The 25,599-nt window shown below is 41.9% G+C and overlaps 2 protein-coding genes across 2 annotated transcripts in view; both read left to right on the top strand.

Annotated features, from left to right (window-relative positions):
- RALA (RAS like proto-oncogene A) overlaps positions 1–8,083 on the top strand; it is a 47,991-nt gene extending 39,908 nt beyond the window's left edge. Inside the window, exon 5 of the mRNA XM_006020438.3 lies at positions 6,117–8,083. Within this exon, the coding sequence (XP_006020500.1) occupies positions 6,117–6,239 (123 nt within the window). The 3' untranslated portion in view covers positions 6,240–8,083. The remainder of the gene's footprint in view (positions 1–6,116) is intronic.
- Positions 8,084–11,253: 3,170 nt separating this feature from the next.
- The window catches only part of CDK13 (cyclin dependent kinase 13), a 105,223-nt gene continuing 90,877 nt past the window's right edge, over positions 11,254–25,599 (top strand). The window contains 1 exon segment of the mRNA XM_006020437.2: positions 11,254–11,914. Coding sequence (XP_006020499.2) covers positions 11,254–11,914 — 661 coding nt within the window.

Genomic DNA, 25,599 nt, shown 5'->3' with positions numbered 1-25,599 from the left:
TCCAACATGTTTTGGAATTGAGCTTTTTGTCCCCTGATTGTAGGTAAATCAAATCCTGACACATTAGCTAGATATTAGGAAAAACTCTCTCACTAGGAGGGTAGGGAAGCACTGGAACAGGTTACCCAGACAGGTTGTGGACTCTCCATCCTTGGAGGTTTTTAAGACCCAGCTAGAATGATCTAATTGGAGACGGTCCTGCTTTGAGCAGCGGGTTGGACTAGATGACCTCCTGAGGTCCCTTCCTATTCTGATTGTGATTCTATACCACAGTGGATGTGTTATGATCAATCGCTTCAGTTCCAACAGTGTTGGTTTTGTCATTGGTATTAGTTTGTAACCCAAGTGGGGGCTGAAATATTGACCAAAACATGAATTAATTTTAGCCATCTTGAATTCCACTATGGTGGCTACATGCACAACTTGCCAAATTGGCAGCATGACTTCTCTGACACAGGTAGACCACCTCTTCCTGAAATGCACTGTGGCCACTTCTATCAATGAGTTGCCTATGGGGTGATACCTTTTTACCCTATTATCAGATGTAAACTGGGAGCTGGACTTCCTTGGGATACCTAAACCTGCCAGTTCTTGTCTACCTTTATGTTGTATTTGTAACAGCTAGTTCTGCAGTCATTTCAGACAATAATGTTTTGCTCCAGTGCTAATGGGTCAGTGCCTGGGTAGTTCATTTTAATGCAGCAAAGCTTGTCATTATCACCCCAGAGGGTGATGAAATCCATTACCCGCTTCCTGGTCTCCAGTTAATGTCACACTTTTTTCAGGGCACTGGGCTTGTCAGACTGAGAGGCCATAGTGAAGAGAGAAGATGGGTGGATGTGTGCAGGTATAGAGGTTCTGGATGGGTCTGATGAGTCCTGGAGGCTCCTGATTGTTGATGGTGTTCAGTGCATGTAGGCTCCAATACTGGTTTTGGGTGAGTGGTGAGCAAAAGACATCTGGCAAGTTGCCATGCAAGATGGTTAATAGATGGAGGTGGCCACCTGAAGCCTGATATCCCTGTTGCTAGATGGAGTTCAAGAGAGGCCAGGATTGGAGTTTCAGTAGTACATTGGGGGATACCTTGAGGACTGATTGACTTGCCAGCCTTGCAGGAATATTGTGGGACAACTGTTCCAGACATCAGTCATGATGGTACTAATGCTTTGTCCTGAAGGACTTATTCTGTAACTCTTTTTGGGGATTGGTCCAGCAACAAGGATGTCTGAAAGCTTGCACTTTGTCCTGCTGGAAGACATTTTCTCCCATGACAAGGGCAACATCTGTTCATGCCTTAGTCAAGTTTAGCTTGCTTCCCCGCATTTTAACAGGAGGAAAATATCACATTAAAATATGCTGGAGGCAAGGGTTTATTAGGCCCCTGTTGTATATTACATAATTATGCCATGAACTGGTTATTGTGCAATACATTTAGACCGGCCACATGAGCAAAGTAAGACTAGCCACAAGTACAAAGTAATTATCACATGATAAAAATGACTATTCAGCTATAGCCAACCAGCAATAAAGTTAGTGCTTGAAAATGTGCAGCAGCTCTATAGCTGGTTTCTATTGAGCTTTAATTTAAATCTGTAGCACAGCCCTTAGGGTGCTATCTTTTCTTGAACTAAGTACATAGTTGGGATGGAGTTAGACAAGCTTTCAGATGCAAGACATTCTTCATCAGGTCTGAGCAGTGAAAGCCAACATGGTTACAGTGTGTGTGTGTATATATATGTATATAAAAAAAAAAAACCTTAAGAGGGGGGAGAGGAATTCCCAGAGGTAGCAAACAATTAGCAGAGGAGAAGAAGCTAATTACTTAGAGATCAAGCCCTATCAAAAGGGGCAGGGGTCATTCTCATCTTTCTTCTCACCTTTCTGTGGATAAAACAATCTGCCATGAACCCAGTATCAATGTTTAGACCTTGGTTCTTAGTGTTCAGCCATCTTATTTTTTGTTCCCGGTGTCATCTTTTAAAGGTGTTAGGTAAATTGCCCTTGAGTATGCAGATACTCAGGTCAGAGAGGGAGCAGTCATTCTGTGAGAAATGTTAAAAATAGCTTCTATAACTGGAAAATTTTACACAACTAAATTACCTCAGCCATCTCTCAATATTCAAGTTTTGGTTCTTACCCATTGATTTAGCCCCCAGGTTTTCCGAGCTACTGGTGTTATGGCTGCTACAAAACTATTTTAATCCCATGGAGTTGAAGAGTAAAAGGAGAAGCAAATCAGCAATCTATCTCATGGTTAATTCAGTCTATACAACTCCTGAGATCTTCAGGCCAGAGTTGAGGTGAATCGACAAAGTTATACAAGTGCCAGGAAGTCTCTCTTAAATGTTCTTTAAAACATCTGAAACTATTCTGTCTGTACTATATGAATTGAAGTTGTTGATCTAAATAAATAAATTAAATTTCCAGCTTATTAGAAAAATAGTAAACAGCTCAGCTCAACATGGTCTGTTTCTAAACCTATTTCAGAAAAAAAGTTCAATTCTTAGGAGAAGAATTGGACAGCATCCAAGTAGGCTAAATAGTCTAGGCAGCTAGAGACTATATTGCTGCTTAAGTAAGGGAAGAAGGATGACGCCCTACACTCTGGATGGTTTAGAATACAAGCAGACAACAATCCATTTAGAAATCAAAAGGACTTTTGAAGATGAAAAGTTCATACAAATATGCCACTTTTCCCCCAAAATAAGTGGAGTGAAAGTAACACAGTTTTAATTGTTCTGTGATTGGTCTGTGGCAACATGTTCTTTTTACAGAAAAAAGAAAGCTACTGTTCTAAAGTTCAGAAGAGGCCACCACAACATGTTTCAAACAATATACTGTGTAAACTCCTAGGAAGTGTGGATGTCTATATGACAATTCCCTTTCCAGAAAGGAAATCTCATAGAATTGGCTTAAATACATCCACTAAAATAAATTCCTGAAGGTGAGTGTTTTATATTTAAGCATGTAGGAGTCCAACGGGTTGGAATACTTTGGAATGAATAAAAATAGTGCAAAGCACAAATACAGGTTGGCGCAGAGTTTCATCTAAAAGTCTGAATTGACAGCAGGATCTTAAATTGCATTATCAGATGAGTAGGATTTTCCCACTTCCTAATTTTTCCTTCCCTTTTCAAAATGCCTGCAGCTGTAACTTTTGCTAATAGCTATTTTGAAGGTTTGTTTACATAGTCTTGGAAAAATCTGAGTCACCACTTCAGAAATAAGTCCAGTTTTCAGACTGGACACTGCAAATAACTGATTTCCAGGAACTGTGCCGGGTTTTCCCAGTCTCTTTGCTTGTGTTTTTAGTAGAGGTGCACCAATATATTGATACAGTATCAGATTGACACTGATAAAAGGAAAATTAACATTATAAGCTATCAGCTTTTTTTGGCTGGCGTAGCTGATAGTCACCAATAAATATAATATGCCTTCTGGACGGGTGCTGCCCAGCCAGGGCAGGGAATGGGAGAGCCACAGCGGTGGAGAGTGAGGGCGGCTCACTGCTGCTGCACACACCCCTGGGGGAGGCATGGGGGGGCATGTGTGTTGGGTGGAGGTGGGCTGCCCACTGTGAGCTTAGCCTTCTCTGCCCTGCTGCCTGTGCCCTGCGAGCTGCATTTTGGTTGTGCATCCCCTGCCTGTCTGGCAGCAGTGGTGCTGGTGACTTGTGCCTTCCACTGCCGGACAGGCAGGGGAGACATGGCCAGCATGCAGCTCCAGAGGCAGCAGGGCAGAAAGCCCATGACAGGCAGCCCGCCTCCACCCTCGCCATGCTCCTAAAAGCATCCCCATACTTAAAAATGGTGGCTGAGCTTTAGTTCAAGCAGCCCCACCACCATTTTTAAGCGCCAGGACTCTGATCCCCTGAATATGCTGCCCACAGATCTGTCCCACTCCCTGCTGCAGCCCTGGGGTCCCATTCACTGCCCTGGCTGGGCATTGCCCTCTGCCCCTGCACTACTCTCTCCTTCACTGTGGGGGCCTCAGTCTGCCCCCTTTCCTCCCACACCCCTTTCCTCCCCCATGCCCTGTCCCCTCCACAGACTTACCTGCAGGGCACTGCTCACCACACTGCCCAGCTGTGGTCCTGTAAATTGGTTATTGGATCAGTATTGGCCAATATGTCTGGTGAATAATCAGCTATTGCTATCAGCCAAGACAGTCTTTATTGGTTTACCCCTAGTTTTTAGACGCGAATCATGAATGGAATCTGGAAAACAGAATAAAGTATCTTAGTGTGTACCTGATCTAGTAAAAATGAGACTTCAGGAACGAGATAGTTCTGTCTGCTTCTGTTAACCTATTAAAGTTGCAGTCATCAACTATGCTATGATTTAAGCTATATTTTCCTGTAATAAATAGAAGTAAGTTTTAAAGACTCGATAGAGGCATGGCATTTAGTCTTGTAGCATTTTGGAAGGCCTTAAAACAAGCTTCCTGATCCCAAATATGGTGCTGCTGCAGAAAACATGACATACCAGTGGCTTGAAGTTGCAGCAAAGTAGATTTAGATTAAATAGCAGGGGGAAAAATCTTCACTATTAGAACAATGATGCAGTGGAATAGACTGCTTAGGGAAGTTGTGGAATGTCCTTCGTTGGTGACTTTCAAAGAGGATGGATAAGCATGGGTCAGCAAATGGTTTAGGGAGTAGCTATGCCTAGAGTGTGTTATAAAGAGCAGCAGTTGGAAGCCTGGGAGCCCTTCCACATGCACATTGCTGGGAGATCACAAGAAGAGCTGTGCTGCCTAGAGCAGCTGGATATTGGAGAGAACCAGGCTTGACAGCATGAGATGAAAGAAGAGCTGTAACTAGTTTAGTTATGAAAAAACATTAAAGGAGTTGAGATAAGTTTATGGAGGGGGTACAGAAAGGACAACTCTGACTCTGCCATTAGAGGGTGTGATGTGTAGAGTTACATTTGGTGTCCGTAGGTTGTAGAGCAGCATGGGAGGGTGTCTGTTTTTTTCCTACACTTCTGACGTTTGCTGGTTGCCACAGACGGCTGAGAAGGAATTTTTTTTCCCACCTGTTGCTATGCATGGGGGGAGGGGGCGGTTGGCCTTTGTCAGAAATATTAGATGTTGGCTACACCCAAGGCTCAGGATTTTTAAAGGATCTGACAGTGCTTGGAGGTTCCTAGTTAGAGAATCTTTCCCTTTCACTCAGGGTCAGAACAATTAGCACATTTGGAATGAAGAAGGAATTTTATCCCATGGTCACGCTGGTATGGATTGTTTGCTCTGTAGTAGGGGGGTCTTGACAGGGTTGATTGTGTAGCTTTAGGAGTAGATTAGACCAGACTATTCCTAAAATTCCTATTCCTGAGGATTGGACTGGATGACCTTCTGAGGTCCCTTCCAAAGCTACTTTTCTATGAATCTGTGATCTTGGGAATGGATGGGGCTCAGTGTCAGAGGAAGGGGTGAACCAACCAGACATTGAAAAAAGTGCATGTCCTTGGAAACCTAGTAGACGGAGTAAGATTACTGAAGGTTAGTTGTCCTTTCACCCTGACCTTCTGTAGGTACAGGTTTCCCTTGCTTTATGTGCAAATTCACTTTTATGCAGTGACCCTTTTTATACCAAACATTAGTTATATGCAAGGTAAATTCACTTGGTCGGTGTGGTGGAAGCCTGCTGCTCAGGGCAGCTGGTGCCCATGCTTCTAGAGCTACAGCTGCCCTGGGAGTGATGTGACACCACATGCGTCCCGCCAACGGGTGGGCAGGGGGCACAGTGCAACCCAGTGGCGTCACTCCCAGGGCAGCTGCAGCTGGGTGCAAAGCGCAGCGTGCAGCAGCAACTGCCTGTCTGCTGTTGTTGAGTACCAAAACTGTCTTGTAAAAGTGGTAGAAATGGGTCTGAGGGTCAGTATAGTCGAGGTCTTGGAATGTATCCCTATCTGTTACTTTGTAAAGTGGGTTCCCTTTATGCAAATTCTACTTATGTGCCATTATCCAAGAATGCATGTACAGCATAAAGCAAGGGGAACCTGTATTGGGACTTTCTCATTCAAACAAGGTGCATTAAATATCATCATTTATGTTCACTCAGCATAAAAGTATCAATGATACATGTGTGTTACCATTTGTTTTTATAATTTTAGGTATTTTTCGACTTGATGAGAGAAATAAGAGCCAGAAAGATGGAAGACAGCAAAGAGAAGAATGGGAAGAAAAAAAGGAAAAGCCTAGCTAAGAGGATCAGAGAAAGATGCTGCATTTTATAATTAAAAATCCCAAATTCCTTTCCTACCTTGACCATACTAAAAAAATACCAAACCCATAATTTATAAGCATGCCATTGAAGGCTCAAATGACTGAAATTATCCTAACATGTTGGAAATTGTAATGTATCACTAAAAGCATGAATTGGAACTGCACTGAAAGTCAAATTCACTGAAAAATTTATGTGGCTTCCAGAGAAGCAGAGGTCAACCCATTTCATAATTGCCTACATGATCACATTTCTTCTGAATGTAGTGTTTCATAGGCAGTCTTAACTGTAAACAGAAAGAAGTAGTACTTTCTGATTTCTTGTAAAGCATAAATTTTATATCATTAAGAATTGTCACTTCATCTTGTCTTCTACTGCCTTGAAAATTACAGTTGTAAACATGATACCTAACTAACTGGTATGGAGTTTTCTTGCTGTGGAGATAAGCAGACTATAAAAGAGTGGTATATTTGCATAACTTATACTGGGAGTCATTTATACATGGATCTGCATTACATGATCTAACTTAAAGTGGTATAATCTTGTATATGGAAACATTTAAATATGCCTTAATTTAAAAAAAAAAACCCACATAGAAATAGCAGGTTACATAGTCAAGGGTATATTTTCAACTTGTTGCATGGAGACAGTGTCCCTGTGCATCAGTAGGAGAGTGTGCTCTAGTGTGAAGTGCAGTTATCTGAACAATCTCGCTAACTAGCTGTCAACTAGCAGTGTCTGCTTTTAAAATGTGTGCCATACTCTGGTCCTCTGAGTAATCCAGAGCACATTTTGTCACCTGTAAGTTAATAAATGATATGGTATCTTAAATTTGAAGGGTCAGAATAGATTTAAGTTGAAGTCCATAAGTGGTATGGCACAGGTAAGCCCAAAATGGGCATTTACCTCTTATTGTGCTGATGCCTTGAAACTACCCATTTGCAAATAGTCAATGTCTGTAGGTGTTAAAAGCCCCTGGACTTGAGCAAAGTGGAGCTCGTTCCGTAGCACTAATGTGTTTTGCATTAAGGTGTGGTCTGGGAAATCTGGTGTCATCAGTTAATTTCTTCCTTTGTGCTCCTAATACTAAACTATGGGAACATGGTGTGTTATGCTGAAGCTACTTGTAGGTTTTGTACTGTTTAGTCTAGTTTGTGTTGATAATGGGGAACATTGTAGCTACTTTTTCTAGTTTAATGTTGATATCAAACATGCTTTGCAGTTCGGAAATATTTACTATGTGCATCTAAAAATCCCAAATGAAATGTACTGCCTCAGCTGCTTCAGAGTGGAAAGAATACTAGCACACTGTTAGTATGCTGCATCTTAACTAAAAATATGCCAGAATCTTTGGAGGTTTTGGACTTATTTTGGAGTAGGGAAGGCTAGCTCAATTCCACAAACTATATTACTTTTTTTTATACATGTGTAAACCTATAACTGACAGTTCAAAATGTGTTCAAGCAAACTAGGAAACAAATATGTAATTTACATGCTAACTAATAATAGACATTTTAGGGACTCAACTCTTCAGAAATAACATTTGTCATGTTTAAATATTTATCAATAAGGAATTTTGTATGTACATTTAGTAGACTACCATGTGCAGAATTAAAGTTACTCATGTAACTACAGCCAAGTAAGCCAGTCTTCATCTTCCTGTGTGCTCACTTTCAGTCTGGTTAACCAGGGAGTCTAACCACTAACATTGTGACTTTATTTTGAGAACTGTATATGGGAACTGAGGTGTTATGAAGCCACTGGACACAGGGAACTTGTCATGGCTGATGCCTTACCCAATTCTTTTTATTTGCTATTTGAGCCATGGAAAGAAAAATAAACTTCCATTTTTTTAAATACTTGTGCAGTGTTAATTGATGAAGAAACAAATTGTGTGTTAGCACAGCTGACACAATCTATCATGGATTAATAAAATTGAGTATTCAGTTATTCTACATGCATCAGTGAAACAGAGTTCTGGCTTTAACCTTATTAGTCTGAGTAATGTACATGTCAGAGGCTCAGAACAGACCTGAGTAATTGCCTCTGCATTTTGTGCAGTACCAACTTCTCCTTCGGGTAGCAATGAAGGAATAGAGTAGATCAACGTGTCTCAGAAAATCACTAAAAATAGAAAGCTCTGCATTAAAATTTCTGTTTCAAAGTAAAAAATATTGGATACAATTATGCCAAGAATTGTGTATAAGAGCTGCCATTGAATGTAATACACTCAGTATTCTTTCCTTAAAATGCACCTTATGACTAAGGATCTCCAAGTAATCTGAGGACTGTTTCTGGTTCTCACAGTCTTCCTTTCTTTAAAGTTGCTTGACCTCTGTGCTTGTTTTGAGGCATACTGTTTGGAGTTTCACACTTGAGGAGTCTTATGAATTGTTTGGATTTTCTCTGCAAGACATAGACATGTTGTTGTAAGGTAAGTATGTTATTTGCTTTTCCATTTAATGGATTCTCCCATTTTGTCTGTACAGTATTCTGTTACAGCTACTCTTCCATCTGTCAACTTAAACATTTCTCCATTAAGGTTCTGGCTCACTGTAATCACACCTGCTAAAATCAATGTACTCTAACCTTTTTGTGAGTTGGACTATATTTCTATGTGTTTATATGGCAAATTGAAGGATGATTTGAATCTATGAACTCTGTAAGGGAAAGTGGCTTGAGATTTTTATTTTTGTGGGGGAAGTCTGGTAAGATTCCCCTTCTGGTTTGTCCTCCCTTAAAAAGTTCCAAAGTTTAGGGATAGCTATTTTTAAACTTCCTGCATACCGCAAGCTTCCCCATTTGTCCTCATGAAGCGAAGAGTGACTTGTTGGAAAGGTAGATCCAGATTTCATGAAGAAGTCCTTGAATTGGGCTATAATCTTATTAGCCTTTATACCACCTCCTGTTAAATCCCACGTGTGAGGATTTGGCCTCTCCACAGGGATACACTGTAGCTGATCACAATTGGAGATGGTCCAGTCTGCCAAGGTGTATGTAAAACTAGTACTAAACCTTGTTGATATGCATATAGATTCCTCTTCTCCTGAGTAACTTCTAATCATAGTTTGAGACCATTTAGTAATTTTAGGTGGCCTTCTTGAAAATTGGTTAAAGGATATGTGAAAAGAGACCACCTCTTGGTAAACAAAGCTTGTTAGGCGTTTCTGTTTTAGTTATGCTGACTATTAGATTAACTAAGAACATTTAGAGCTGATTTTCTTGTAAAACAACGTTAGGACTATTCTTTCTTTCCAGGATTGCTTTTAGGTCACTGAATTTTTAAACAGATAAAGCCAGTGACCCATTTCACTCAGTGTCTGAATTGCTGTCCCACACCACTGGTAATCTCATACTGCTGCAAAGTAATGACTGGCAAATGCTTACAAAGAAAGTTGTAGGGATTTCCTCTAAATGTGGAGCAGGAAAACTCTTCTAGCTTCTGACATCTTGCAAGATTCCACCTAAAATTGGAAGAAATGCTGGAAGTTCAAGGCTTTTTTTTTTTTTATTCTGTAGAAAACTTGAGCTCTAAGGATCACCTCTAAGGTAGGTGTGTGGAGCTTGAATTTGTTTCTCAGTGAGGCCCATGTTGCTTTCTCCTTGTCTTTGCTTGTGACCAGGAGTGTCAAAAGTATGACCCATACACTAGGTCTGGACTGTGGAGCTGTATAATCTGGCCTGCAGGACTCCTAGAGGAGCTGAGAATTTGTGGGGGAGGCTGAAGAGGGGCCACAGGGAGACCTGCCAAATGCAGAATACAGAGCTCCACTGTGGGGGAGGGAGTGTTAGTAGTGGGAGGTAAATGCTGAATCCTGTGGATCCCTGATGCCACTTGTCCTGTAAACTGGGTTCAGTCCCCATGGAGCTAGGTGAGCTTGATATATCCCATGTTCTAAACAAAGCATCTGCTGTAACATTGTAGTCTGTTACGATATGGCTTGGAAGAGCTTCACCTTGTCCAAAGCCATCGGGGCTTGTGGACAGAGGTGATATTTTTTATTAGACCAATAAGATTTTTGCAAAAAAAAAATCTTTAATTGCAAGCTTTCAAGCACAAACACCCTTCATCATCAGGCATCAGAGAAAAGATTGTAAAAGTTCTCCTGGGTAGAAATGAAAGTTCATATTTCATAGGATTTCACGGAGGAGTCAATAGATGGAAACATCCTCTGGGCAACAGTTCTTAGCTGGTAAGTAGTCTCAGCTCTCCTGTGAGGCTGTGGTGATGCAAATTACCTTAGACAAAGGCAGGAGTAGGATCTCAGGTTTCAGATGGTCAAAGTTGTTTCCTGCTTGAGAAAATATGAAGACTTCATTTCATCTTATCCATGCATCTTTGAAGAGCTGTCAGAAATTAGGCAAGTGTGACCCATGTCCTTTACTATTCAGAAATGTATTCTTCCTTAACCCACAGGCAGTGGGGAGAGAGAGTTGGAACCATATCTGCAGCTTTGTGTCACTCTTCTGATAATGTTTTCTAACACCCTGTTTGCAACTGTAGTTTTCTCTGGAGGACTCAAAGGAACTATGAATCAACTTGCAAAATCCAACATGGTGGAATTCTAACGGTTTCTATACTAGTCTGAACTTGTTTACACTTATCTTTTGTTAGAGTCCAGCAATCAATTTGCATGCCTTGGCTTCTCCAGCCACACAATAGCTGTGTGCATAAATCACATTTTTCAAACCATCGTGCCAGTCTTTCAGCAGTGCTATTACTGAAATAGGTTGGCAATTTTTTAAAAGAAATGGCTCATACGAGAAGCATGCTCAAGCACTTTGCGGCAGCCTAAATTTGTAGCTAACATTGAACAACAGGAATGGGTGCCAAAGTGGCTCATCTAATGGAAAAACTGATCTTTGGTTGAAATCTGAAAATGGTTGGAATACATCTGGCAGAAGTGTTTTTGTCAAAATGCTGTCATTGAAGCCAAAACACGTCAGTGACATGGAACTGTTTTGATAGTTTTTGACAGTATGGGTTGAGATCCAGGGTGGACTTTTGGCAAGTTCCAAAGGTCAAGATGGAACCTGACCTTTTGGACACAATCCCACTTCATGAAAACAGTCAAAAGTTTGCTTTGGTTCCAGTGCAGAATGGAAGCATTTCAAAATTTCAAGCTATCAAGTACAATTACCCATCCTTACCACCTCAGATAAGTACTGCACTTTGTCAAGCTGTTTATATCAGTACTAAGAACTATGAAATACAGTGGTTGGCAACCTTTAATAAGATACAGGCTGGAACAACCAAACTGGTTCAATGTCAGCTGCCTGGCTTCAGCACAGTTCCCCACCAGCTAGAAGCTGTACCCATCCCACTGTTGGCACTGGATTCACAGCCCAGACCTGATACTTTGCTCCAGGCAAGCACAAGCTTCAGATCGACCGCAGTTCCTCCGATTGATAATAGGCAAATTTTATTGATAGGGAATAAAAGTAATGCAGGCAAAGCAAGCAACATGATTACAGCATACATTACCCAAATTCCCCTGTGCCCAGAATATACACAAGGCGAGCAGTCCATCTGGCTGGTACATAAAGGCCACCTTGAGGTTCTTCACATGACTGTCCGATGTCAGCAACCTTGGAGGTTGGGGGCTGATGCCAACTGCCCACTTGCTGTTTTGAAAAACTCCTTTTGTATTCTTTCTCCTCCAATAACTTCATCTTTGGGCATCGTGGGTTGGTCTTCCTGTGGTCATCATACTGTATTTGCTTCTCCAAAATTATTCAATATGTTATTTTCTAAGCTGTCTTCTATGTAAAGCAGTGATGGCTGGTTTGCTGTGTTGCTGGATTTATTTAAAGCCTGACTACTTAAAGAGGTTCAGCGTAGTTGACATTTGAGGCTGTAATCTGACAATTTGCATAAACACTTATCTGCTAGTACTTTTGAGTTAACTACTTTCTTGCCAGTGCAATATTGCAGGCACAACTTATAGGTATTTAAAAATAAATGGAGAGTACTTTTGGGAAGGGCTACAGCTTATAAAGGTGCCTGAAGCTCTTGCTGGATGAAAAACACTCTGTGAAAGCAAAGAGATAAGAGAAACAAAACTGCTGGAGTGAACTTCTTTTCAGTATCTTATCTGTAAATTTTATTTCTGAAAAACTGCAACTAAGGCTGATTTGGATCCACGTTGTTTTATTTAAGGAGCCCCATTCAGAGGGTTGGGGCGAAGTGCTTTTGAACTGTGCCCACCTTTTATTGTATAAAGTAGAGTTGCAAGGGGGAGAAGGTAGACTACAATTTAAACTCTTTCCTAGTGAATAAGCAGATTCCAGAGTGCTCTTGAAACTGTCCAAATATATTGGAAAATATTTAATCACTTGTTTCCACTACAGAACATACGCAGCTAACTAAACATAGGCTTGGGAATAACCAAAAAACAAAAAAGGAATAAACTCTTTTTAAAATGTTTCATTGTGAAATTCTGGAATCAAAGTTTTTCTGAAAAGCTGTTACAAAACAGAAGTGACTGGAAACTCTTGTATATATTGTGCTGTGAAGTGTGGGTTCAGTTGCACAAAAAATTATCTTAAAAGTATTTGAAAACTAAATGGGTTTTAAGCCATTATTTTAAGAATAAATCTCATTATCCATGAATTAAAGCAACAGCACTCATTCCAAAGAGTTTTTCAAAGGTGTGCAGCTATCCCTTATTTTACAGATGGCAAAACTGGATACAGGGATACAAAGACTGACTTGGGCTATCACAGTAAATTGAGAGAAACCAATTCTCGCCCTGTTCCTTTGGTGAAGTGAAGTGGCATTGCTGTCGCAGTGAATTTAAGGCATGATATAGTTACATTTGCAAACGTATCAATAATTACTTATGATAATCTACAGAGACTATAATCTCTGTAGAGTCATCCTTATTCTAGTTTCTGTACTTGATTATAGATACCTCTAATTGATATACTTTTGTTCCACGCCACCTTCCCAGAATAGGAGGGGAATGAGAAATGGCTTGTTGCTGGGCCTCCCATACAGAAGAGCAAGAAGAAAAGAAACACCAGGATGTAACAGACTTTTTGGTGGTGCTGTTGGCAGTAGCATAAATGGAAACAAAAGCTCTGATGTTCATGTCAGAGATAAGCTTTACGCGTTAGAGCTACAGTGCTCATCCTTTGAAACACTGTCCTAAAAGGCATTCTTCATGCTATGGTTTCTTCCTGATGTTGTATTCTGCCTTTTTTGCCATCACAGATGATGCATGTGAAGGCTTTGTGAGGGTGCGTTATTTAAAGTACTTATTCAAATTGTGTGCAATACTGGCAGAGAGGCTGAGTATCATAGCTAAGGAGCCAGCAGCCTGAGCTTCGTAAAACGGTTCACGTTCGGCAGCCTATCATCTGCTGGCTGCTAGCAGCCCTGAAGCAAGTCAGATCAACAGGCGCTATAGCTAAATGCCTCAGGTTAATTGAATGAAACTCATTAAAGCCATTACCGCATTATAACTTTTAAAGTGCAAGTATTCAGTGGTGTATCTAAATTCCTGGAAAATACTTTCAAGTACAATTGTCTCAAAGGGGCATGGCTTTAATTCAGTGGTGCCCAGCCTTTTGACCCAATGGGTGGTGTGAGATCAGTCTGTGGGTGGCTATCTGTGGCATGCAAGGCCTGGTGAATGGGAGGGTGTTAATTGCAACCACTCCACTGCCACCACATTTCTGGACCTGTGGAGAGTCCCATGTGGGGGCCAGAGATTGAGCACCACTGGCCTAATCTATTCTTCAATGAAGAGAAGAAGAATATTACACCTATAAAAATAAGGCCTAGTCCATACTAATGTTTTTTCCAGGAAAAGTTTGAATGCAAGTACTTTCAAAGCCCCTCTGTGATGGCAGGACCCTCCTTTCTGCTGGTAGGTACTCCAGCTCTTTGATGGGAAGCAGCAGAAGTGAAGGTGCATGTGGATGACTGCTACAGTTCACTTAGCCTCTGATACCTTCCCAGGGTACACTTTGCACTCTGGTGGCAGAGCTACTGTAATGGCTCCATCTGCGTGCCCCAGAGGTCCCCAAGTGTATATATGCCGAGACAGCTTGGATATAGAGGTTGCTGGCTACCACCAGCACTTCTGGCTGCCAGGCCATGTAATAATAGATGTAGCCTAAGAAATACTGTAGTACTTAACTAGTAATGGTTCAAATACCCAACAACAGTAGTATCTACTGATATTTTACTTTTGTTATAGAATATCTTCATATAACTGAGGTAATAGCCAGAGCAAGGGAACATAGGAACTACTGTACTCAATTCAAGATGTATTTCTTCTCATCCAATATCCATTCCCTGATGGAAGAAGAGAGGAAAGAGCAAGCACATCATTATGGGATGAAGGTTGTCACTCTCCCATCAAGGTATCTCTCTTATCCTCATGAATTGGAGATGGTTTTTAAATCCTGAAGCATATTTAATATCCCTTCCAGAACAGGTAGGGATTAGTATTGGCGTTAGCTCTGGAGAGTCTTGTCTTTCTAAATATTGCGTGCGAGGGTGTCAGTTCTCTCTGGTTTTGTTTCTGCATGGCCCTTAACCCTAGTGGCTATCAGTTTATCTGTACAATTCTCCATGGTGGAAGGAATTTGAGCCTAAATGTTTTTAAGTTGCTCTCCAGTTCCTTAGATAGAAGGTTTTCTGTGTAGTTTGTTAATGAGGTGCTGACAGGCACTCCTGGTTATTTGCCAATTTCAGACCAAATAGACCCATCTCTCATACGCCTGTAGTCTTGATAGTCCCCACCTTTTACTGCTATTTATTTAATGCTGACTTAAGAAACTAACAGATAATATTGTTTGTTTAAAAGATGCATTTCCTTCTCCTCTGTGCACTGTCTTCTCTTTTTTCCTTTTCCAAATGCCCACCTTGCTCTCATTTGGGCCTTGCAGATGGATTAGAACTATCTTTTAGGCTTTTATAGTTAGAAGTGCAAACAGTGTTTCAGACTGAAGTGAGGGCTATGTTGGCCTAACAATGTGTAAAGGGATCTTTCAAGTTTTATCACTCAAATAACCTGAGTTACTAGAGAAGCCAGATGCGGTTTTTAAGCTATGTTGTAGGATCAATCCAATAACCACTTCAATTCGCAACTTGTAAATAAGAATGACTTCATTCTAAAGTCATCTTAAAAAGTTTTTAAACTACTGCTTTTTATAATTTATGAACCAGTAACATCTAAGCCCTGCTGTGCTGTATAGTTTACAAGCATAGAACAAAATAATCCCTACCCTGAGAAGCTTGAGGTATAAAAGACGAGACAAAATGCACACACAGACAACAAAGAAGCAACTTTTTACACTTTCCATTCAACAGACAACCCCTACCCTCTGTCTAGAGGCCCATCGGATCCCTTGTGTCGTTTATCCTAAATGCCTTCCTTCACCCTATTTGTTCCCCCACACAGTAAGAGCAGGTTGCTTGCCCTCCCACATGGGGGAAGCTGCCTGAAGTGACTTGGTTTCTCTTTGTTGTATAGGGTGCCTGCCTGCCATTTGTAGAAGTGGAGTGAAAAAGACAACATAGAACCTGCCTGGGCTCAAAAAAGACTCCTGCCCCACTTACAGGACTTGGTAGTGTTCAGAGCCATTCTTTCCTCCTTTTCTATTTTTAAGTGAGTGTTGAGTGGTAGAGCAAGGAAAGGACTTGGGAAACTGATTTTCTTTCTAGAACTGGGAAGTATCTACACAGCGGCAGGGGTAGGAGCGTTCTTTGGAGTGATAGAGTTGGCCCTGTCCAGATGCCTTACTGCTCCCAGGCCCAGAATGAGGTTGGGCTTTTGCTCTTATGTTGGCTTGAATGAAAGGCAGTGGTGAGCACAGGTGCAGCCTGTAGAACAGGTGTAGTGACTGCCACACCTTAGTTCACCCTCCCTGTTACCCCCGGCTGTGTGAACACAGATTCCAACACTTCTAGCTTAACACCATTGCTGCCATTGTTCAGTGTTTACACAGACTAGTCAGGCAGTTTTTTTTTCCTAACAAGTGTTTTGCCCAGACCTGGTCAGAGCTGCTGAATACAGTGTTATAAAAACTGCAGCCTAAACTAGTACTTTTCACTCTTGCAAGCTTCAATGAAGGTACAAAGTAGTTGGACCAGTGGCCTGAAAATTGCCTAAGGTTTCCTCCTCTTTTTCCCTCCCATCCTCCTCATTCATGTGGCCTCCCATTCTACGTGGAAGGTGATAAGACACAATTCTGTTGATGCTGTTGTGCAGCACAGGGAAATAGAGACAGTAAAAACTAGGAGAGATCTCAACTGCAACCTCTGCAATGAAAACAAGCCCAACAGCTCTAAGCCTCAGTGGCTGAGTATTAAGATACCTGGGACACAGATAAAGGCTGCTGGCTGATAGACTCACAGGGCACTAACCATTTGTTTTGTTGCTCTTCTGCATGGGGAGGCCTAGCAGCAAGCTTTTTTCATTCCCCTCCTATCCTGGGAAGGTGATATAGAAAACCAGTGATGGCTAATTTCAGGGAAATGTGGGTGGTTCATGTCCCAGGCTCCTTTATCCCTAGGCTAAAAGAAAAAAACAATAGCTATGACTTGGTTCCCACCCCACTGTATGGTAGGAGGAGCAAGAAACTCAAAGGGCAGACACAGATTGAAGAGTGTGGTGCTGTAGGACTCCACTTCTTCTAGCTCATGATGCTCTTTGCTGCTCCTAACATTATATCCGGTCACACTAATGTAGTGATGCAGTATTTAGCTCCTATGTAGCATTTTTGTGTGAAGCTCCTTACAAATGTTTTTGTAGAAACCCTGTTTCAGCTTTGCTTTATATACATACCATATTTCCATTTGGAGAACATTGCCTGTAAATTGGTACTTGTCTTATTTCCTGCTATTGTTTTTAAAATATTTTCAGAGCATTTTTATTTTTGAAGGGTTGTTTTTTTTTTTTTTTAGTTTTCACGTAGGAAAGTTAAAATTAATGAAGCGTGACTTCTGTAGTCTGAAACATAGGAGGGAATGGAGGCTGGGAACCATTAGCAGCAACATTTTCTATAAGAGTTGCTTATTGCATGCTGCATACTTTTTAGATTAATAGATTCATAGATTGTAGAGTCGGAAGGGACCACAATGGATCATCGTGTCCGACCCCCTGCCCCTGCCAGGAAAGAGGACTGAGGTCAGATGACCCCAGCCAGGTGACTATCAAGCCTCCTTTTGAAGACCTCCAAGTTAGGTGATAGTACTACCTCTCTTGGAAGCCCATTCCAGATTCTGGCCGCCCTTACTGTAAAAAAATTCTTCCTAATATCTAACCTAAATCTACTATCCACTAGTTTGCACCCATTATTCCTAATTACTCCCTGGAATGCTCTGGTACATAGCGCTTCTCCAATTCCCTGTTGTTCTCCCTTGATAAACTTATAGGCAGCTACAAGGTCTCCCCTCAGCTGTCTCTTGTGAAGGCTGAAGAGATCCAGATCTCTCAACCTCCCCTCATAGGGTCTTTCATGGAGGCCACTAATCATGTGAGTGGCCCTCCTCTGAACCCTCTCCAAATTCTCCGTGTCCCTCTTAAAGTGTGGCACCCAAAACTGGACACAGTACTCCAACTGTGGCCTGACTAATGCTGCATAGAGGGGGAGCGTCACCTCCCTTGATCTGTTGGTCATGCATCTGCTAGTACACGACAAGGTGCTTTGTTGATTGCCTCATTACACTGCCGGCTCATGTTCATCTTGGAGTTGACTATGACTCCAAGATCTCTCTCAGCCTCTGAGCTGCTGAGGTGGTCATCCCCCAACCTATAGGTGTGCTGGGGATTTCTCCTCCCTAGGCGGAGTATCTTACATTTATCTTTGTTGAATTGCATCCTATTTCGTTCCGCCCATTGATCCAACCTGTCCAGGTTGGCCTATATCTGCTCCCTGCCCTCTGGTGTGTTAACTTTGCCCCATAACTTACATATCATCTGCGAACTTGGAGAGGGTGCTCTCCACACCCTTGTCCAAATCACTGATGAAGATATTAAATAACACCGGTCCAGGTGTTAGGTGCCTGTTAAACACAATCTGTTCCTCTTCTGGTTTGTTTTTTTGTGTATGTTTTGTGTTTTGTTTGGGTTTTTTTTCTAGTGACTGTCAGTAAATTATAATGATCAGACTCTGGAAGCGGGCCCAGAATTACCATCCAAGACCCTTAGCCTGCAAGCTTCCCTGTTTACAGATGTGCCCCTGAAATTCCTTGGGGTACATTTCTGCAAGCAGGGAACACATTGCTTATTGTCCTGCAGGATCAACAGGTGGGACAACAGGCAACACATCCTGGCACAGCTGATCTGCTTAATTTGGCAACATCTATTTATACCCTTAGATATTATGGTGTTGGAAGCAGTTCTGACTTCACACCAGTGTAGGGTTACCATGTCTGGATTTTCCCGGACGTGTCTTCTTGGGTTTTCCAGTCTCTGTCCGGGTGTTTCTTTAAAAATATAAACAAATGTTCAGGTTTTTGCTCTGCTCAGCATCAAAGTTTTTTTCCTGGCACTTCCTGGCTTACCCTAGCAAGGAGCTGCTTGGGGCTGGCGAGGAGGGCAGTTGGAGGCAGGGGGCACCACATGTGTTTGTGCACATGCATGCATGTGGCTGGCATGCAGCCAGGCAGGATAATAGTAGAAGCCTTGGTAGCTGGATGCAGGTATATCTATCGGGAGCAGGAGTTGGAGGGCCAGGGCTTGGGGACAGTCTGGGCAGCTGTGTGGGGCTGTGTGTATGGGGGTGGGGAGAGGTGTGGAGGGGATGGGTGGGGGGGGCAGGTGCCTACTGGCACTGGGGCAAGCTGTCTGGGTGCTGGGATCTGCAGTGGCTCTGGGTGGGGAGGTGTGTGCCCCTCCAGCCTGGGAAGGGGATGGGACAGGGGGTGCCCTTTTGGGGGCAGCAGGGAGTTGCATGACCAGGCTGGCAGCACGGGGCCAGTGCCCTTGCTCACAGGGACAGTGTGACTGAGAGATCCTACAGGGCTGGGGGGGAGCAGGGAGCTGCAGATAGAGATTGAGGGGCACCAGCATGGCCCAGGGGGGTGGAGGACTGGAGTGAGGAGCAGCAGAGCTGGGGGAACAGGAGGAGGCTGTGGCTTGGGAGTGAGGGGCAACAGCATGGGCTGGGGCACAGCCCCCTCCCCCCCCATCATATACTCGCCCACCCCAGGTGTTTGTTTTTTAAAAAACTAGAAATATGCTAGCCCCACACCAGTGTAAATCATGAGAAACGTATTTGAATTAAACAATTGAACTAATCACCTTAGTGTAAACCTGGCATGATAGAGCCTGCTCTTGTACCACTAGGTGCACTTAATTTTAGCAATCAAATAACTCTGAATTGACATGGAAATTGGGAACAGAGTCTTTCACTTGAAGGTCACTCAAGACACTCAAGGTCACTCAAGACATCAACGTATGGTGTTTCAAACCCACGGGCCAGATGCTGATCCGTTACACCAGCGTAACTTCACTGATGTTGATGTGTTGATTCTGGATGCACACGAGTTTAACTTTCAGTCAGAATCTTGTAACGATCAGAAAATATTGCAGTGACACTAAGCTACAAGCCTGGTTCCCTTGTCAAAAGGAACATGGTGCAGCCTGAGAGAAAGAGGAAGAAGTCAGATATCAAAACAAAAAACGAGGTTTTAAGGAGAGACCCATACCTGTCCTTCTGAACATCTAGAATTGTTTTCTCAGTTAAGGCACATCCAACTTTATTTTGCTACAGTGAAATGATGATAAGCAGGACCATACAAGAGAACAGCGATCATTTATTTGGATGGTTAATATTGTTAGCCTTCTTACACTAGTAACAATTAGGGAAATGTTCTTTTCACAATCTCCGCTTCTCTGTTTAACAGAAACCTGAAATGACTTCCATTTCCTTGTCTGGGTTAAATGATTTTTTGTGGGGGAGGGAGGGGAACTGTGCATGCAAGTGTGTGTGTGTGTGTGTGTGTTTAACCAAAGCTGGAATTCATAAGAAATTAGAAAGTTACCCTAGCTCATTATATACATGGGCTTGGGGTGTGCAGTTGTGCAGGGAGAAACAATGTCTTTGCAGAAGTACAGTTGAAAACTAAATGGTTTCCTGAAAACTTCTTTGTTTTGGACCTAAACAAAACAAAAAAAAATCAGTTGTACTGCTGTACACTAGACAGGCAGAATTAATGTGGTTGGCTTAAAGAGGCTGTGTCCAAGATGCTGCTGATTGTAGCTGGCACACACCTGACTTTCCCAGAGCTACTGTTAAGATAATTTATCATTCAGACTCCTTACAACTGGAAAAAGGGCAGGGAGATAAATGTGCAACAATAACAAATCATAACTATAGAGTAAGATATTTTCCAGCATGTGTGAAAGGATGTTAGCTTTAAGAACAGGAAGAGAGATGCTACTACTACAAATGCCTACAGCTTTTAGAAACCTTGCTAAAGAGTTCTGTTCTGCATCATCTGAGGCAGTGGGGGGAAAATGCAAAACAGCTTGGGGACGGAGGTTTTTCTTGTGTGTCAAAGAAAATGCCCTTGACATTTTTTCCTTTTTGGGTTCTAGGGCTAGTTTGGCTTAGCACTGCATGTCAGCTCAGTAGCTTTTACTGTTCCTTATCTCTTAATCTTTCTCTCTGTCCATTCTGGAACGAAACAAGATGATGTCAGCTACTCACATCTCAGAGGAACTTCAGATCACTGACTCCACAGGAACAACTGGCAGATGCCAAGGATCAATTGATGACGATTTATCCTCTCCCCAAAGGAGGCTCTTCACAAGTATGGATGACGATGGCTTACTTGTGTTAACAGAAACATGAGAACCAAGAGAAATGGTGGCTGGTAAACAGTTATGTTTCTCTGAGATTTTAGGAGCACTATTTCAAAATATTGTGAAGATGGCTATTTAAGAGCACAGACCATCTACAGATGCTTCCTTAGCCTGATGAAGGGTGTTTGTGCCCAAAAGCATGCTAAAGAATTTTTCCAACTATTTGAGTTGGTCTAATAAAAGATACCAGATTTACCCAAAGGACCTTGTCTACTTTAATCCTATTTATGCAGATGAGTTATTTAGGGATTTTTAAGTTTCCAATGGCCAGACAGCTAGCCTCTGGCAAATCTGAGAGCAGCACCCTCTCTGTGAACACATCATACACCTAAATAAAAAAAATACAGAAAGAGGTCAGACTGTTCCCAGCTGCACTGGTGTAAATTCAAAATAAACTCTATAAGTTTAATGGAATTACCTTGGATTTACATAGGGATACAGAAACCTCACAAGGGATGGTGTAAACCATCCACTAAGCTTATTTACATGGGGAAGTCGGTGTACGGTAAGCTAGAGTGTATGAATGTACAGCATGCTAATGGTTCCAGATTAATTATTTCAAAGTGAACTATAGTACTTTGCACAAGGGCACTTCTAGACACTCACTAACCTATGTGGAATGTTAGTGCACCATAGCTTGTCCTGGATGGGCAAAGTCTGAATGAAAATGGTCAGAAAATGAGTGTAAATGACAAAGGTGATGTACTTTATGCCACTGTATATTCTCTATAAGTGTTCTACACTCTATTCAGCAGGCATTCAATTCACCGTTGTAGAAGTCACTCATTCCAAATTTACACGAGAGCAGAATTAGGTCCCAGAAAAGCTGGGGTTGATATGTTCTCCTATGCCTACAGAAAGACTATTTTACTTTGTAGTCCAGAAAGCCACTATTCTGTTGAATTTATACACACGTTTCTGCTCTCTTGGTACATAACTTGCATTAGTCTGCACACTTTTCAACTCAAATTGTACTACATTGACACTTTTTCAGATTTGTAATTGATTAACATGGCCCAGAAAGTTTCACTGCATATGGACTTGCTTTCTTCTGGCTGCATTTGGTCCATGTTTTGGATAAATAGGGGTTGCAGTTTAAAAAGCCTTTCTCCTATTGTTTGTCTATAGGGGTTTCATAGATTTCATAGGCATCGGGGCTGGAAGGGACCTCGGAAGATCATCGAGTCCAGCCCCCCGCCCAAAGGGCAGGAAGTCAGCTGGGGTCATAGGATCCCAGCAAGATAAGCATCCAGTTTCATCTTGAAGGTGTTCAATGAAGGCGCTTGAACCACCTCCGGTGGCAGGCTGTTCCAGACCTTGGGGGCTCGGACAGTAAAGAAGTTCTTCCTTATGTCCAGCCTGAAACGATCTTGAAGTAGTTTATGACCATTCGACCTCGTCATCCCTTGGGGCGCTCTGGTGAACAATCGTTCCCCCAGATGCTGGTGGTCACCCCTGATAAACTTATAGGTGGCCATCAGATCCCCCCTGAGCCTGCGCTTTTTCAGGCTAAAGAGCCCCAGGGCTCTCAGCCTGTCATCGTAGGGTCTGCTTCCCTGCCCTCTGATCATGCGCGTGGCTCTTCTCTGGACTCTCTCAAGCTTCTCCACATCCTTAAGGGTTAGTGCCTTAATTTTATTCAAAACTAAAGTTAAAGAATAACCTTTTGGGGTTAGAAATCCACAGCTCTTACATAAATTATTTTGCTGTGATATTTTATTTATAAACTTGTAGTGTTCACCTTTGTGATGTAAACACCTCACAGGGGTCTCATCTGGGGAATTAGTGCCTTAAAGTATCCAAAACTGACCAAAAGCTCTAGGTCCTTCAAGTTTTGGATACCCCATTTGAAGCAACTTTACATGGTCCGATTTCACAGGGAAAGCTGAACACCAGTCCTCTTTCTGAACATGAAAAGAAAGTATTTCAGATACAGTATCCCAAAATCTCTTTTCATGTTTTGAAATATAGGCTATTATCCTTGTTTTTTAGCAGGGGGATAGAGAGGCAAAGAGAGTGAGTGATCTGTCAAAGGTCACACAGGAAGCCTATGGCACATTTGGAAATAGAATATGAAACTTCCCTTTCCTTCATTTAAATGTCTAGGCATTCTGAACACTTAGGCTCTGTAACGTCTGAGACCCAACCAATACTTCAATCTCAGGAGCATCTTGCCTTGCTGGTGTTAAGTGTTAAATTTAATCTCTTTGGGTGGTGTGGAAATCCAGATAGTTTTTGTGTTGAATTTGTCACAAATTATTCCAGAACAATTACTTGTCCAGGCACCCTTCTTGAAATTGAATTTTGAAACTCTTCTCATGTGAATTCAGTCTCATGCTCTTTGCTATGCTGACCTCTAGAGGAAGTATTTGGTAAAACAGTTTTCAGGAACTGAATACAGAGAACTAGTTTAAGTTAAAATTATCAGCTGTCCTTGCAACAATAGCTGGTGATGGCTCAGAGTTGAGCTTTCAAAGTAATATTTCACAGAATTGCAACTTGCCTGCTTTTTCCTTACTTGGCTCCAAGTGAGCTAAGGTGTTGGGTGAATCAAGGTCTTACAACAACATGAGTTCAGCTGCCACGGAAAATATGGTTGTAGTGATGCTGTAGCCCTAGCATACTAATCTAGGCCCAAAAGCTTGTTTAGCATTTAACTACACAGTTGGTCCTGTAAAAGATACCAGCAAAAAACTCTTTGCCTCAGAAAATATGCCCTTTCTTCAGAAATGATATCTTCATGTTGATAGACAATAGATATTAAAGGACTTTAAAATGGATGCCTCTATACTGTAAAACCATGCAGGGAATCATGTATCCTCAAATACAGGCAGTCCTCGGACTTACAACACAATTGGTTCCTGAAAACCATGTCTTAAGTCAAAACGTTGCAACTTGGAACCAATTTTCTCATGAGAAACAATGTTATAAATGGGGGATTGGTTCCTGAACCAAGCCCCGATACCCTATTTTCACCAAAAATACCCCAGAATTTTGTACTCAATCAGTTATAGGTGAGTAATGTATAGCTACATTAATGTATTTATATTTTAAATAGCAATCATATTGATTTGGAAAGACTTCTTTGAGGAGAATTGGCTGGACTTTTGAAAGGCTCTTGGTTGGACTTTTTGAACGGTTCTTGGCTGGAGTCTTTTCGGGAGTCTTGGCTGCAGGTTTTTCTGGAGTCTTGTGTGCTTTCTTAAAGAAAGTGTCCAAGGAAGTTTGGACAGATGTTCTCCAGGGACATAAGTGACACAGTGAACTTGTTCGCTGGCGTGGCATGGCATCGGATCAAGCGTTGTAAAGTCAAAACAGGGTGTCAATTTATAACTGTTGTAAGTGTGAAACGTTGTAACTCGAAATGTTGCAAGTCGAGGACTGCCTGTACCCATCTTGGATCACTTGAGAAACAAATGAATTAAGTGTTCATGGAAAGGTGCCAACCTGTTAGATGTGGGAGTATTACATCCTTCTGGGGAACAGGTTTATCTTAAGCAGAAGCTAGGCAAGCTTTCCTCTACCAGTAGGCCAGAACTCTGTCCAGGAAGGAATACTGCATGGGTTGAAACACTAAATGTGTCTCTACTCATGCAGTTCATTGCCTTTCTTCTGAAACTACCAAAATAGTACTGACTATGGAACTAGAGGTTTTTTTTATAGACAAATGAAGTTGCCCCCCATCCCCTTACCCCTGCCCCATCTCCCTGGTTTCCATGCCCACCACTTCAAGATGGAACAGGTCTTGTATATTAAGAGCATTTTATTTTTTGAATGACTATTTAACCTAGAGAGGAGATTAAGTGATGTGATAGAAAAAGATATAAAGTATCTCTTTGGGCCAAGTTAATGTCTTGGGGAGAAAGGCAGGAGCTCTTTTTCTTTTCTAGTATCAAGAAGAAACATTCATGGGTGTTAAAAGGCAACAGTTATCCAATAAAGAGGATCTGTCTTTTAGACACAGTATTCATGCAGAAAACTTCCTGAAATACTAATATTAAAAATAAGACTAATACTGGAAGGGAGGACCCCGCTGCGTCGATCAGGCTAGGTTCCTGCTACTTCAGGCAACCACTTTTATATAATCTTTGTCAGAAAGCCATCAAGTTGCATCATAACACCAGATGCATTCTTGCCCCTGTTACTTCAGTAGGGAGGCTGTTCTAGATCCTCAGTTCTCTGGTGATTGGAAACTGTTTTGTAATCTCCATCCTGGCACTGAAGGAATTGAACACTCATGAGCTGCCTTTTGGACAGCCCAGTTATAGATGAAGTCTCACGATTGCCTTGTTTGATCGTGCTAATCCTGCCTTATGGATACTAGAAACTCCTTGCCTATACATTCTAGGACTGCTTTTTGCCATTCTCACAGCTTCATCATATTCACGTAGGTCTTAGTATTAGTCATCCTGTGCTCAAATAAAACAATCAGGTCTTTTTCATCTCCTATGCTTTCAGGATTTATAGCCAAATAGTATTGGTCCTTAGGTGCATAACCTAGTACTTTTTGGAGTATTAAATTTTATCCCATTTCTATAATCTTCA

The sequence above is a fragment of the Alligator sinensis genome, unplaced genomic scaffold (assembly GCF_000455745.1).
Source record: "Alligator sinensis unplaced genomic scaffold, ASM45574v1 scaffold254_1, whole genome shotgun sequence".
Classification (NCBI taxonomy): domain Eukaryota; kingdom Metazoa; phylum Chordata; order Crocodylia; family Alligatoridae; genus Alligator; species Alligator sinensis.
This window is presented reverse-complemented; position numbering and strand designations above follow the sequence as displayed.